The following is a 15,044-nucleotide window of genomic DNA, read 5'->3' as shown; positions in this document are numbered from 1 at the left end:
TCCCATGTTGGGCTGAAGGAAGCACCTGTACCAACTGGGCTGGGGGACTTTCTCCAAAGCTCCTGGGGAAGGACTAGCTCCTTCCTGAGTTTGGTGATGTGGCTTTGGAAACCGAAATCTGGGATCAAATCCTGATGTGATCCTGGGCATGTCATTTAACCTCTCTGGTCTAAGTTACAACTACACTAACACTCCTAGCTGCTGTATTAGATACACTGCACATAATGTGGCCCTTGGTAGGATCTTAATAAACAGAACAAGTCATTGTAATTGCTACCACTAATTATTCTCATCAAACCCTGCTTGCTTTAAAGGACAGGGCTGTAGACAGTGCACCTCTCTGTCCTGAAGCATGATGTCACATCTTCCCATAGCCTGGGTCACCTTGCATAGGTCAAAGCTCCCAGATACAAGAAAGGATACAGCATGTCCTGCAGTGGCGGCTGGGCTGAGGAGGCCCTGGGGGAAAGGCCCTCCAAGGCCTGCAGGGTCTGGGCTATGCTATGATCAGCCAGGAGGCCCATGTTCTGAACCTGAGGGAAGACAGGCCTTCTCAGAGCCTACTTCACACAGGCCCTCTCTGCCCTCCAGCCACTCCCGTATTCCTGACCCCCCACTGGCTACTGTGGCCAGAGCTCCCATCCTCCACAGAGAAGATAGTATGGAGGGTCTAGCATCACAGTGGCTACACACATCCCCTTCCTACACACCTGCAGGAGGAAGCCACGCAGAGCCTGGAGTGTGGTGTTCGAGAGGGTAGAGAGGTCAGCCAAAGCTGCACCTTGTAGAACAAGAGCAACCTCTTCATGAGAGACGACGCTGCTGCTCTGGAACCGCACAAACTGGCCCGAGGAGAGAGGACCCAAACATGCAGTGATTCAGCTTCTCCTTCATTCAGAGATTTCTCCTATACCCCTGCTGTGCTCAGCACTGGGCTGAGAGCACAGATCTGTAGCCCACAGCACCCTTCCTTCAAGGAGCTCAGAGTTGGTAAGCAAGGGTGGGGCTGTGTCATGGGAGTGGGGCAAATGAGGCGGACTGTGAAACCCTAAGAGAGCTGGCCCTGCTGAACCCTTTGGTACTGCCCCACCCCCACCTCTCTGCCTTGCACCTCACACTCATGGCCAAAATAGATTATGTGTGGTTATGCAAACACGCCACCATGTGCTTAAAGCCTGCTGCTCTCGCTTCACTACCTGGACTACAGTTCCTCCTCTTTGCCCATTAATCCGCAAAGCCTCAGCTAAAGTGTTACCTTCGCTATTGAATGTCCTTCCCTGAGCGTTGACTATGTTTTATCCACTCTCCCTCCCAGCCCCGGCAGAGCTCCCTTCCTCAGTCACTGACTCTCTTCCTACACCTGGCACTGATCCGTTCACTGATCTGCTCCACCGTCCTCACAGGTTCCCTGCTTTATTGTTTATGCAATGGGCACTTACTGCGCACCAGGCACTTAGCATACCTTCTACTCTACCACTAATAATGTCACGCTTTCGCTCTAGTTTCCTCATCTCTCTCCTCCTTTAGACTGAGAGATCCTTAAAGGCAGAGCATTTGGCTCATCGGCATCTTTGGTACCTAGTATAGGAGCTGGGATGTGGCAGGCAGGCTCTAGTCAATGCTTTATGAGTGAGTGAATTGAGAAAGACTGTCTGGCTTTTCTGGGGTGAGGAGACATGGACATTGAAGGGAATTCTCTGAGCAGCATTCTTGTAGGATGAAGGCCTGCCTAGTCCCTTTACCTTCTTTAAGGATTAGGGTTACCTAAAGTAAGGAGTCCCTGGCCTCCTCAGGACCACCCAGCTCATGACATTCTTCAGACCACAAGACCATCCTTTCTGCACTTACCAGAGTCATGAGCCTCAAGATCTCAGGTCTAAAGAAGGAATTCTCTCCAGCATCCAGGAGGGTAAACAGCAAAAACCGATTCCAGGGCTGGGAGGCCACATGTAGTGCTATGGGAAACACCAGTCACCCTGGGTTGTTAATGCTGCTTTTCCAAAGGCCTTGGAACATTACTAACTAGGACTTTCTCCTACTGGCTCAAAAAGGGCTACTCAGCTAGAGGCAGGGCATTGGACAAGTTGACCCCAGGAAGTTTCTTTCTTCCCTGGGTTTCTATTCACCCATGCTGCCTGGCTCAGAGAGACCATATATCCCACTATTGTGGGAAGCAGGCAACAGGAAGAGCTTTGCCACTTAAGAGCTTTGTGACCATGGTCGGTTAAGTTGCTTGACCTCCTGAACCTCAGTGTCCTCATCTGTAAACTGGGCATAACAGTGCCGATGCAGTGTCGTTAAAAGAATTACACAAAATGAGTGTGATTCGCAGAACAGGGGATGGCAGACTGGAGCAGGAGGTAGCAGCGGTTGGCCCCCTCCCATCTCCCTCATGAGAACATCAGAGAATGTGGAGGGTTTCTACCCATGTCTGGGCTCCTGGCATGCAGGTAGTCAAGCAAGGCCTCCAGGCAGCCTACACAGGCATGGGATAATAGAGGGTCCTTCTGCAAGAAAACAAAAAACACAGACATTCATTTCAGGTTTTGCTACCAATGGGTTTTAGATGCCAACCAAGAAAAAAATTTGGTTTTCTAAACAATTCAGATTTCATAACTTCAGATTTGGGATTGTGGCCCTGTAGCTAATGAAGAAATATTTGTTTCAACTCTCACCACATATAGATTACAGTGCTTACACTAATTATTTACCTACATTCTACCTACATTTGAGAGACTGTTTTATTTCAGAAAAGGAGATGGACCCTGGGACCCACTAAGAGATTCACAGATAGTTTAAGCCAGTGGGTTTCAACTTTTTTTTTTTTTAAAGCAGCTGAATCTTTCATCAAAATTTTATGCTTTAATAAGCCTGTGAAAAGATCTCATTATCATAGTCATTAGGGAAACGCAAATTAAAACCACCATGAGATACCACTACACACTCACCAATAGCTAAAATGAAAAAGACTAACAATACCAAATGTGGGCCAGAATGTTGAGCAACTGCAACTCTCATATACTTCTGTTGGGAAGGTAAATGGTGCAGCCACTTTGAAAAATAGTTTGATGGTTTCTTACAAAGTTAAACATACACTTAGCACATGTGGTAGACAGAATTTTAAGATGGTCCCTTGAGGTCCTGTCTAGGTAGCTCACTTGGTTAGACCGTTATCCTGATACATCAAGGTTGTGGATTCAGTCCCGGTCAGATCACATACAGGATCAACCAATGAATGCATACTTAAGTGGAGTAACAAATTGATGTCCCGCTCTCTCTCTTCTTTTTTTCTCTCCCCCCCTCAAATCAATAAATAAAATAAAATGGTCCCATGACCTTTGCTCCTAGATGTTACTCCTGTGATTATGTTACATTAAATGGCAAAAGGGAGATTGTTTGGATGGATCTAATCAATTCACACCAGCCCTTTAAATGCAGTTTTCTCTGGCTGGTGGCAGAAGAACCAGAGAGTAGAAATGTGAGAAGGACTCAGCATGCATTGCTGGTTTGAAGAAGAGGGGCCATGTGGGCAACCTTAAAGAGCTGAAAGATGCCCCTGAGGAATAAGTGAGTTATTTCCCAGATACTCCAGATAAGCACCCAGCCTTGCCAACACCTCGTTTTCAGCCTTCTGAGACCCTAAGTGAAGAACCTAGTTGAGCCTACCCAGACTTCTGACATAAAGAACTAGGAGATGCAAATGGTGTTGTGTAGAACACTAATACATCATTTGACCCAGAAATCCCACACCAAGACTTGTACTTCAGTATTAAGAGCAACTTGATTCATAACAACCAAAAATCTGGAAGTTCCAAACACCTGTAAATAGGTCAATGGATAACAAATTGTGACACAACCATATAATGGACTACTATTCATCAATAAAAAGGAATGAAGTAATGATACACACAACAATATGAATGGATCTCAAAACCATTAATCTAAGTGAAAGAAGCTAGACACACAGGCCACATATTGTATGATTTCATTTATATGAAATTCTAGAAATAGTAAAACTATAGTGACAGAAAGCATGCTGGTGTTTCCCGAGGGTCAGGGATGGGGAGAGGGGATTGACTTCAAAGAGGCACAAGAAAACTTTTTAAGGTGATGGAAATATTCCATAGCATGAAAATTAGAACTCACCTAATTCTACACTTAGAAACTGGTGAATTTTATTGCATGTCAGTTATAGCTCAATAAAACAGATTTTTTTAAATGTAAAAAGAAGCTAACCAAAAAAATCCTATGCTCTCCTCATGCTATTCTTTGGAAGGTGGCAACCTGATGGTTAATGGTAGAGGGCAGACTCAAATTTGAATCCTTGCTTAGTCACTATCTGTGTGATCCTGGCCAACGTTACTTAACCTTGATGCGTAGGAATAAAAAGATTACTTGGGAGGCTGAGAGAGTTGGATGAGAAATGGATATAGTGTTTAACCAGTGCTTGGCACAGAGTAAATACTCAATAAAAGGTGAATATCTTAGTGAAATGCATAATGGGGAAACATGCCCCCTCTTTATCAAGCCCTGAGTCTCTTCCACAGAACCCCTAAGGCCTCCAAGAAACACAACTAGAAGTGGCTGAGCTAACCTACTCACCTCATTTTACAGCTGAGAAAATGAGGCCCAGAGAGAAAATACTTGACCTGAGGATACCTAGGTAGTAGGTGGCAAGTCTAGAACCAAACCCTAGGCCTTGTGAAAAAAAAAATAAATATAATAATAATAATAATAATAATAATAATAATATAAATGGAGCCACTTTAAAATGTAGTGGAAGCTGCCACCCCAGAGGAACTGCCTTGCAAGTCTTATGCCTCCAACTTTTGGAATGTTAAACCAGGGCAAAATAACCTTTAGACTGGGCCCAAAGCAACATTGTGTCCCAAAGAACTGTTTGCAAAGATAACAACAAAGCAGATACTATGACTAGCAGACTTATGGCTATTGGACTGAAAATTTAAAACATTGTTTAGAATTAGCATCATTATGCTAGCTTATTGCACCAATAGAAATGCCTTCCTTCTATGGATGTAATTGTCTGTCCCCTTCCCTTTCTCACAAATACCCCTGGCCTTTGTCTCCTAATTGGAACCCTGTTTGGGTCTCTGCCTGAATCAGTGCTTCCCAAATAGCTATTCTTTTTTTTAATCTCAAATAAATGCTTGTTGCCGCTCACTTTGAAAGGTCTTTTTTTTTTTTTTTTTTTTTTTTTTTTTTTTTTTTTAAGGTTAACAGCTTTGTGCCCTTTCTCCTCCAATCTAAAATTAACTCTTAACCAGTGGGCACTTCCAGCCTCTTGCCAAGTATGCAAGAACACACCCATGGGCCAGCATGCCTCAGCTTCCCCACCTGTGAGGAGCTGTGGCCATAGTGCCACTCTTTGACCATGTGTCTTATTACCCCACACAACCAGCAAGGGCCCCCTGGATGGTGGGTAAGGAGCTGCAGCCACTGGTCATTAGGAAAACCAGGGACTACCACTCAGGTAACAATGGCTCCTGTTCACAAGACGCACTTCTTGGGGACTGAAAGAACATGGGTCTTGCAGCCAAAAGACTTAGATTTGAATCCTGACCTAAAAGTGTGTGGCGTTAATCAAGATACTTAGTATCTCTAGGGCTCTGTTTCCTTGTTTATAAAATTGAGATGATAATTTCTGCCTTATGGAGTTGTGATGAATAAATATCAGGTCAAGTGCTTACACAGAGTAGGCACTCAGTAAAAGTTATCTCCCCATCCTCCCCACCTCCTACTCTCCTAGACCCTTAACAATGACATCCATATCTGCTCCTGTAGGACTAATCCTTGCTCTTAAAGCCTCAAGTCTTGTAAAGTAATTAGCTACCTGATTTCCAATCTAATAACATTTTCCATTCCCATCCCAATCAGAAAGCCAAGTCTGAACACAATGGGGAAAAAATTTTTTAAAAAAGAAGTTTTGATCAGAACACAAAGGATATGTCTCAAATCCACCCTTTCCCTCCCCTAAGACTCCCCAGGGATGTAGCAGCTGCACTAGGATCAGAGAAGTAAGCCTGAAAGAACACCAAGACCATCTGACCCTGGTTAGAGAACTATAGAAAGCAAAACCAACCAGCCCAGAGAGCCTCATTCTGAACCTCCAGGTGCAGGGCGAGGTGCAGACATGTGGCTGTTCTAAGCATGCTAAACCACTGTACCCCTTCAAACCTCATACTTGTCAACACCTGTTTAATGAATACTTAAAGGTGTGTGAGCACTAGGGCAGTGGGCAGAGGAAGCAGCCTTTGGAAGCACCTCTCACTCAGCACATTTCACTCAGCCAGTCCAAAATCCTACAATCCCAGCTTTGTGCAGAGAAACAAACCACCAGCTATCACTTCAAAGCATCCTCACATTTCCTTTCCAGAGTAACACCCACCTCTGCCTGTGACCAACTCTTCCCAATAGAAAAGGAATGACTAGACCACTTGATGATTCTTTGAGGAGAAATACACTCAGCTTAGCCTCTACAGCAGATGCTCACTTGAACCCATTGTCTATAGAGGGATGGTTTGGTCTACTCTTGGCCGAAGGGTAGGCTCACCAGGAGGTGTGGGAAGGAGTCCTGGGGTTGTCCAGTTCTGCCTGTGACTAGGTGAGTACATTTAACTCTAGAGTGAATTATAATAGCTATTTTCTCCCCTTGGTTTTACCAATAAAATGGAAGTTTTGATCTTCATCTGATTTCTGTGTTTACCACACAAATAGTTTCAAATTGAGAGACAGATGGTGGGATATGGGACTGGAACACTTCTCACTGGCCCTCTAATTCCAATCAGGGGTCTCACCTTCTGCCCCAAACAGTTTTTATAGTATTTCCTTCTAACCACACACAATTCCTGGAGTTCTAGTCAGCAGTGTTCTTTTCATTACATCCCAGGGCAGCTTGCGCCCCTGACAAAGTGGACAGCTGCCCAGCTCTGCCAGCAGACGAGCCTCTCGAGAACTTCGTTTGCTCTGCTCTGCCTCCACCTCTAATCCCTGGTCACCTCACAAACTCTGTGACCCTGTGGCCGTCACATGACCTCTCTGATCTACAGTTTTCAATCTCAGAGGGTTAGCTTGTGTGAGACCCATGAAATCATAGATATAGAGAACTTGGGAAACTGAAAAGTGCTAACTATGTAATGTTTGCTGACATTGCTCTCTTTAATTCTACTTCTAGTGACTTGAGTCTGTCCTTCCACAGTGCACTCCTGGGCCTCTGCTTCATGAGCATTCCCTTCTCCCAAAACAGAATCCGAGTGTTGAAAGAAACCTTAAGAATCCCCTAAACCAATGCCCTTCCCACCATTCTTGCTGGGGACACGTGGTTTCTGTTTGGATGCCCCTAGCCACAAGACACTCCTCTCCATTCCTCCCATTCTACTATTAGACAGTCCTGGCATGAGAAAGGGCCTCTTCCTGTCTTCCTATAGCTCCACCCACTGGCCTAGGTCTCTATCTCTGGAAAAACCAGAACAAATCTATTTCTTTTCTGCTCTGGAGGACATCAGGGATTTACAGTCTTGTGGCCCTTTTAAAAATAAGCAGGAGGGAAGTCTGCCCCTGGCTCCTCCTTACTGCCATACCACCCAAATCACACCAGTGATCACAGCCCTTCTTTGGACCCCCTCCACTGCCATAGACCTGTCCTTTTCTCCGCATATGACCCAGCATGGGGAACCCTGGACACTGTCTCCATCCTCAATTCAACCAGAACTTCTCTGCATTATGCTCCATTCCTGGGGAAATGAAGACTGTTCTCATAGGCCCAAATTGCTTAATGCTGACTTATTTTGCAGATAGAGAAAATGATCATCAATAAGAGGAAGTGGCTTGCTAAACTCCTTTGAGTTAGGGGCCAGCCAGGGGCTATGATGCACACCTGTGTGACTCTGGCCAGTGCACCTACAAAGTTGTGGAGAGGGATGGTGGTGGTGTTTGCCCAACAGTGTGAACATTGTATATAGATGTGCTGGCAGGATAAGACTCACAACCACAGAGCCAGCATAGGGTCCACTTCGGGAGCATCCTCTGTCTCCTTACATTTCCCAACTCCCCCCAACCTGTGCACAGCCCCAGTGGGGATCAATCCTTTAACATAATCTCCCACAATCAACAGCCGTATCATACATGTGCAGTCATTATCTGGACAACAAGTGGAACCTACTCTAATCAAAGCCCCCACCTTCTCCCCAGGAAGTCTCTGCAGCTCTTCTCACTCATTTGCTGGCTGCTCCCACCTCCCTCTTCTTGCCCAATGAGTACCTTGCCATTAGATCAGACCATGTGGATCTGTGACTGTCTGTCTTGGGCAAGTACCAAAGGGCAGGAAAAGAGAGTCCAAGTCTAACTAAAACAGCATAAATGTCTGGGGCCTCGTCCACCCTACAATGACCAGCTCCTATTTGAAAATAATAGACAATAAGCTCCTTGAAAGAGAAGAATCAGGGGTAGGAAACAGGCCCCAAGGCCAGGGACAGAGAATGAACCCATCCCAGAGACTGAAAGTGCTGCTGTCCAGATCAATACCATCTCTGATGTCCTCTGCCCTTGGAGACCTAGGACAAGTCACTTGGTCTTTCTAGCCCAGCTCCAGCGCCTCCCCCAGGAAGCCTTCTCTGATAGCTAGCCCCACACTCACCCTACATTAGCCTATTAATTACATCCTGTACCCCCACAGTGCAGTGCTTTAGCCCAGCACTGACCACACCGTGTTATCACCCCCTGTCTACAAGGCACTATCCTCCCTCCAGCTGTTAAATGCTCAAAGGCATGCACCTAACTTATCTCCATGCCCCCACCACCCTTCACAGTGTGTGACAGCTAGATAAACAATGATCTCCAAGAGTCCTCTAAGCTGTAAAACACAAACCCCTTTTGGGTGGACATCCACTGTTTTTGCTTGCCCAGGATCCATTTCTCCTTCCGGGAACAGCTGTCTTTTGTGGACCATCCCTCTCTCATGTTCAGTCCACGTAGGCTATGGAGAGCTGACCATAGCCTCCAGGAGAGGGCACTGACCTAAGCCAGGTCAATCAGAGCATCTCAAGCTGCAGCCACAGTGATTGGCACATCACTGAAGCCAGGCTAATGAGACTCAATTCTAGGGACTACTGGGAAAGAGAAACCTTCTTTCTACTGGAAGGATATAAGCCAGGAGCAGCTGTTGGTCACCCTGCCATCCTATGACAATAAAGCCAAGAGATGGAGATAGTTCTGATAACATTGTCTGAGCCTCCAGGACCCAGCTGTGCCTGAAGCCAGTACTAACTCCTGGACTTCTCAGTTATGAGCCAATCTGAGTTTCACTTCTGTCACTGTAACTTTAAAAGTCCCAACAAATCCACCCTCCAGGACTTGAGAGGCAGCCATTCCTTCCTGCTCTTGTCCTGGGAGAAGTGGGCTCCACTACCAGGGCCTCACTCAGCAAGGGCCTTACCTGCACCAAGAGGTTCTGCAGTCCAATGACCAGGGACAGCACTTGTGATGTTCCCAATGGAGCTAGGACAGCATCCTCAGGGGCTTGTGGTGGCCAGGCTCCTGAGGGCGCCAGAGTCACCAGGGCAGAGGAAAAGCTTTGTTGCAGGGCTGTCCGCAGGAAGCGCAAGATAGCAGCTGAAAGCAAGAAACTCCTTACACCTAGTTCCTGTCTTCTTCCCCCACCTCCACCCAGCTCTATCAGAAGGGAAAACAATGGAAATAATAATGGGGTGACCAGAGGCTGGTCTGGGAAGGGTGGTCCATCTCAGAATCCAGGGGAAAAGCTTTTCTTTTACTGCTAGAGGCCCCTGGGCCCACACCTGAGAGCAGTGCAGCCTTTTTCTTTGGAAAGCTGAGGGCCTTCAATACTTGGTCCAGTTCCACGGACAGTGTCTGGTGAACCTGGCAGGGAGTAAAGGGATAACCCCTAATATTCTGGGAGCTTGGGCAGCAAATAACCTACCCAATATAGGTTATACCCACCCACACATACCAGCTGCAAAAAGGACAGAGGAGGCCATACAGAATCTTGTGAACCTCACTAGTTCTGGGTTCAGGAACTTAAGGAGGAAAATCAAACCCTTACCTGGAGAACCCCACTCTTCCTAAATCTCCCCCATCCTCAAGGACCTCCTCCACCAGGGGACCTTCCTGGTCTCATCTGTAGTTCAGTCTTCACCTCAGTCCACCATCCAACTAACTTAGATCTGGAGGCAGACAGCCCAGAATCAAAATCCTGGCTCTGTCACTGGCCAGCCGTGTGGCCTTGGGCAAGCCACTGCACTTACTTCCCTGCCTTACTTTCTTTATCTATGAAATGGGGACAATACCATCTGCTTTCACTCCCTCCAGAGCTATTGTGAAGAACAGATGGGGGGCAGCACTGGTGAATGTACTCCTTAATGTCAAAGCAGTGACCAAACTGAGAGGTTAGTAGGGGTGGCAGGTTCAAAGCCGTGAGTCTGCTCTGCATTCCTCATCCAGAACACAAGCTCCCTGAAAGCAGAAACTACTCCTCTGCTTGGATCTATTATACTCTGGCACAAAGCAGTTCCTCAGAAGTGCTTGTTGGCACCCTGGCCGGTTTTGCTCAGTGGTTAGAGCGTTGGCCCACAGACTGAAGGGTCCTGGGTTCGATTCCTGGTCAAGGGCATGTATCTGATCTGGGTGTGTGCAGAAGGCAACTAATCAATGTGTCTTTTTCACAAAGATGTTTTTCTCTCCCCACCCCTCCCACTCTCTCTAAAAAAAAATCAATTGAAAAAATATCCTCAGTTGAGAATTAACCAAAAATAAATAAATAAAAAATGCTTGTTGGTTGGTAGAATCAGCAGGTTCTAGGCAGAAAAACCAACTTGTATAAAGGTATGGAGATTCCATACTAATATAAGATGTTAACTGAGGAAACAATTTAGATTTTTTCTATAAATCTAAAACTGTTCTAAAAATAAAGGTTATTAAAAATCAATCAATCGAAAAACCACACACACACAAAGGTATGGAGATGTGAAAGAGCACAGTTGACAGGGAGAACTGAAAAAACACATGGTCAGAGAACAGGGCAGGAGGTGGAATGACAGAAAGAAAGGCTGCAGAAGGGTTAGGTAAGAAGGGTCTCAGCAGCCATGTGCAGAACAAAAAGCCAAAGGAATGTAGGCAGAGGGGAAGTGAGGACAGACTGTGGCTGTGGGACAGATGGGGATGAGGGAGAGGCTGGGGGCCAGGAGATTATGAGCAGGCCACATTAGTGGTAAGGATGAACAATCAGGCCCAAGCTCCAGGGCAGTGGGGAAGGCTTAGCGTGAAGGCAGTTGGGTAATCGGCTAGGTGTGAGTTGAGACCCAGGGCAGAGCCAAGGACACAGTGCAGGCTTCCACCCAGGCAGGTGACTGCAGGGATATAGGAGGTCCAACAGCTTCACACAGAAGAACAGGAAAGGTTCCTGCATGCCTGCAGATTACTATAGCGTAGATCCACTGCAGCTTCCTGACACCCTAGAGGCCAAACTTTAAAAGTGGTCCTGCCCAGAACACCTTCTTCTCATTGGCTTAGACCACAAGCCCTTTGAGGTGCTGGTCTGGAACTGTCACCCCCACCCTCCATGTCCTTTTTTTACAATTAGTGTAAGTGTTTCAGTGCAACTGATTTTTCTGACCCACATTTACATTGTTCATGTACCAGGTAGAAAAATAAAGATGCCACAGAGGTGGTTGTAAGCTAAAAAAAAAAAGTGACTTCACTTCACCCAGCCGGTGTAGCTGGGAATCAAGAGGTCACCAGTTCTGGTTGGGGCTCAGTCCCCAGTAGGGGGCGTGCAGGAGGCAGCCGATGGATGTTTCTCTCTCTCTCTCTCTCTCTCTCTCTCTCTCTCTTTCTCTCTCTCTCTCTCTCTCCCCCTTCCTTTCTCTCTAAAATCAATAAAAACATATTTTTTAAAAAGTGATTTCACTTCTACATAAATGAGTGTGTGCCTGGCACTAGACTGGCACAGGGCTGGGCACAGTGGGAGGACACCTTGAAGACTAGGAGATGGTTTCTGTCCACAAGGAACAGCCAGCCTTAAGGAGGAGACACCTGAATATAAAGCAGCCCACAAAGGAGCTCATGCAAGGCACTGTGATGACAAATCCTACAGGGGGAGGGGCTGAGGGAAAAGAGGGGCTTTGTGGACATGTCCACTGCTCCCTTGTTCCCTGCATCACCTTCTTCTCGAACAATCACAATGACAGCTTGCCACCCAGCACGTCAAGGTCACAGGTAGGCTATCCAGTCTGAGAGTCCACTTCCTACATTCTAGCTACAGAATACCTCACCACTTTCCAAATACATGCACATCCTGAACTTATGCAGCTTCATGTTTGCTCGTATTGTTCTCTTTACCTGGAATGCCTTTCCCCACTATCTTTACCTACAAATACAAGTTCCCCAAGTGTGGGGTACATGCTGTATTTGTTTATTATTCCTCTGTGTCTAGAATACAGCCCGGCACACAGGTGATCCATGTGTGCTAAATGGATTAACATAAACAAACCTTACAACAACTCTGGATGTTTTTTGCTCCCATTTTGTAGGCAAGAAAACAGAAGCTCAGAAAGTTAAACACCTTGCCAAGGTTACTCAGTTAAATATCTTGCCAAGGTTACATAGTTAATAATCCTTAGAGTTTGGACCAGAACTCAGGATCTTTATGCCTCCCTATGTCCCAAAGCCTCAGGGGTTAGAGACTAACCTGGAGACTGCCATCGTGCTGCTGGGCAGAAAAGGAGGCAGTGAGCAGCCAGGCAGAGCAGAGTAGCGTGGTCCTGGGAGAGCCCTCCTGGGCCCAGGTGAGTGCCAGCATCTTTTCCAGAAGCTCTATCAGGGCTGTGCAGCTCAGGAGCACTGCAGCAGCTGTGGAGAGTCCAGCAGGGCAGGGACCACATGAGTTATACAGGAGCCCAGCTCAGTGCCAACATGGTAGTTAGCACCCAAAGAGGGCTTCACATACAGAATGAATGAGCCCAAGGATCAGCTTGAGGTTCTAAGGGTCCCAGCTTTATTCCAGAACCACAGGCTATTAGAACCAGAGAGGACTTTATGACCATCTGGTCTGGCCACATCCCCCTTATTTTTTAAGATGGAGAAACTGAGGGCACCAAGGGTCACAGACACTGCCCAGTACCTCTCCTCTTCACTATCACAGCCTGGGCCCCAGTACCTCTTTTCTGACTGCCCATTGTGGTCTGATGAAGGCTCCAATACAGGAAGTTGAAGGAGGGCTGCAAGATATCCATGTCGGTGGGACTGCATTTCCCACACAGCTTGCTCACTGCAAAAGATGGGAGTCCCCAGACACCCAGTAAGCAGCACTCTGTGGCTTTAATGCACAACAGCACTCACACTTCTCACAGACAATGGTCCTCAACAGACTACTTTCAAATTTCAGTCTTGGCGACCAAACATAAACTAAGCGTCCTCAGTATTACAGCCAATGAAAAGAAACACAGTGACAAACCTGAAGGCATCTTCACACCCTCCATCTGAACAAACATCTGGCAAGCTGCCCACAGCTGCACATTAAAGCAGACTGCACAAGTTTAGGTGGTCAAGAGGCACCCTATAACAGTGCTCGTGCCAGCACAGACTCCAGGTTGGAGGGCGTGCAGAGGTCATCTAGGCAAACCTGCTACCCTTAAGAGGAAGAAAATCCAGCCTCTGAATTCTCCCAGCACTGGGGTACTAACCACCTTCCCAGGGGAGCTGTGTAACTATCCATGTGCCATTCCCTGAACTTGCCATAGTCTCTCTCACATCACCCCAATCTGGCTAACTCCTTAATTCCTATTCAGCAATCAAGATTCAGCTCAAAGTTCACCTCCCCACAAAACCTTCCTTAACCTCTCAAGGCAAGATGAGATGCCTCTTGGTGCTCCCCCAGCCCTCATCAGAGCAGTTACTATACTGAAAAGTAGACTTCTATAGAACATTTTCCTCCTGGGAACTGTGACTCCTTGCTCCCTTGACCCCATGACCCCAATATAAAACCTACCTAAGTTTCCATTCACTTTTTTGTCAACCCATCACACTTGACTTCTAACTGGCTTGTGGTCAATCCAACAATCAAGACCCCCAAAAAACAAAAAAAACACATACCCTCATCCCTGAACTATAGCCCTCTACCACAAAAACTCTCAAATAAAAGTACTCAGGGGTTATATGTAAATGTATATTACATTTAATGTGTATGTTTCAGCCCATTATTCTGCCCTGTCAGAAGCCCTTTGATGGCTAATTTTGTCACACACAGACCTCATTCTCAGCTGCGTATTACTCTTGACCTGACAGACAGGCTGACAATGACCAGCACAAAGCTGGACCTGGAGGTCTTGATTTTTAGAGAGAGAGAGAAAAACATCGATCAGGTGCCTCCTGCACGCCCCCCAACCAGGGATCAAACCTGAAACCCTAGTATGTGCCCTGACTGGGAATTGAACCAGCCAACTTTTGGTGTATGCGATGATGCTCCAACCAACCAGGCCACCTGGCTGGGACTGGAGGTCCCTTTTGAAGAGGTCTGAGCTCCAGGCAGGAAAAAACCATCCTCATTTGTGGCCAGAGGACCTGACAGTTCACAGGTATTGAAGACACGCCATTTTTCCTATTAATTTCAACCTTTCCTCAACAAATCTTCCTGAGGGTACTGCTTATGAAGTGGCAGCTGCATTAATGAGCAATGAAAGGTCCCAATAAGGTTTGGGTTGGGGATAGAAAAAAGGCCCAGAGAACTGGATCATCAGATCCTGAGTCAGCTGTGGGTGAGGTAAAGAACTTGTGCCAGAAAAAATGGATCTCAATGGACGGTATCTGTTGTAGGCCTACTGTGTGCCAAGCACTGTGTGGAATTCTATACCTACAGTTATTCCTTATCTTAACCTTAAATCAGGTAGTACTGTTACTTTACCTATAAGGAACATAAGGCTCACAGAGGCTAGGCGATTGTCCAAGGTTATAGAATTAGTAATTAACCTAAAAACAAACCTAGGTCTTCCCAACTTCACTGCTTGTGCGTATCA

General features: G+C 46.5%; 1 protein-coding gene across 1 annotated transcript in view; it reads right to left on the bottom strand.

Moving 5' to 3' along the window:
• Positions 1-380: 380 nt before the first annotated feature.
• The window catches only part of MEI1 (meiotic double-stranded break formation protein 1), a gene marked incomplete at both ends in the record, with an annotated part of 62,026 nt that continues 47,362 nt past the window's right edge, over positions 381-15,044 (bottom strand). The window contains 8 exons of the mRNA XM_081124467.1: positions 381-533; positions 711-842; positions 1,849-1,955; positions 2,426-2,507; positions 9,452-9,627; positions 9,813-9,942; positions 12,722-12,882; positions 13,190-13,300. Of these exons, the coding sequence (XP_080980593.1) occupies positions 381-533; positions 711-842; positions 1,849-1,955; positions 2,426-2,507; positions 9,452-9,627; positions 9,813-9,942; positions 12,722-12,882; positions 13,190-13,300 (1,052 nt within the window). The remainder of the gene's footprint in view (positions 534-710; positions 843-1,848; positions 1,956-2,425; positions 2,508-9,451; positions 9,628-9,812; positions 9,943-12,721; positions 12,883-13,189; positions 13,301-15,044) is intronic.

Source organism: Miniopterus schreibersii, assembly GCF_964146895.1.
Source record: "Miniopterus schreibersii genome assembly, chromosome: 2".
NCBI classification, from domain to species: domain Eukaryota; kingdom Metazoa; phylum Chordata; class Mammalia; order Chiroptera; family Miniopteridae; genus Miniopterus; species Miniopterus schreibersii.
The sequence above is the reverse complement of the archived record's forward strand: the minus strand, read 5'-3'. Positions and strand labels throughout refer to the sequence as shown.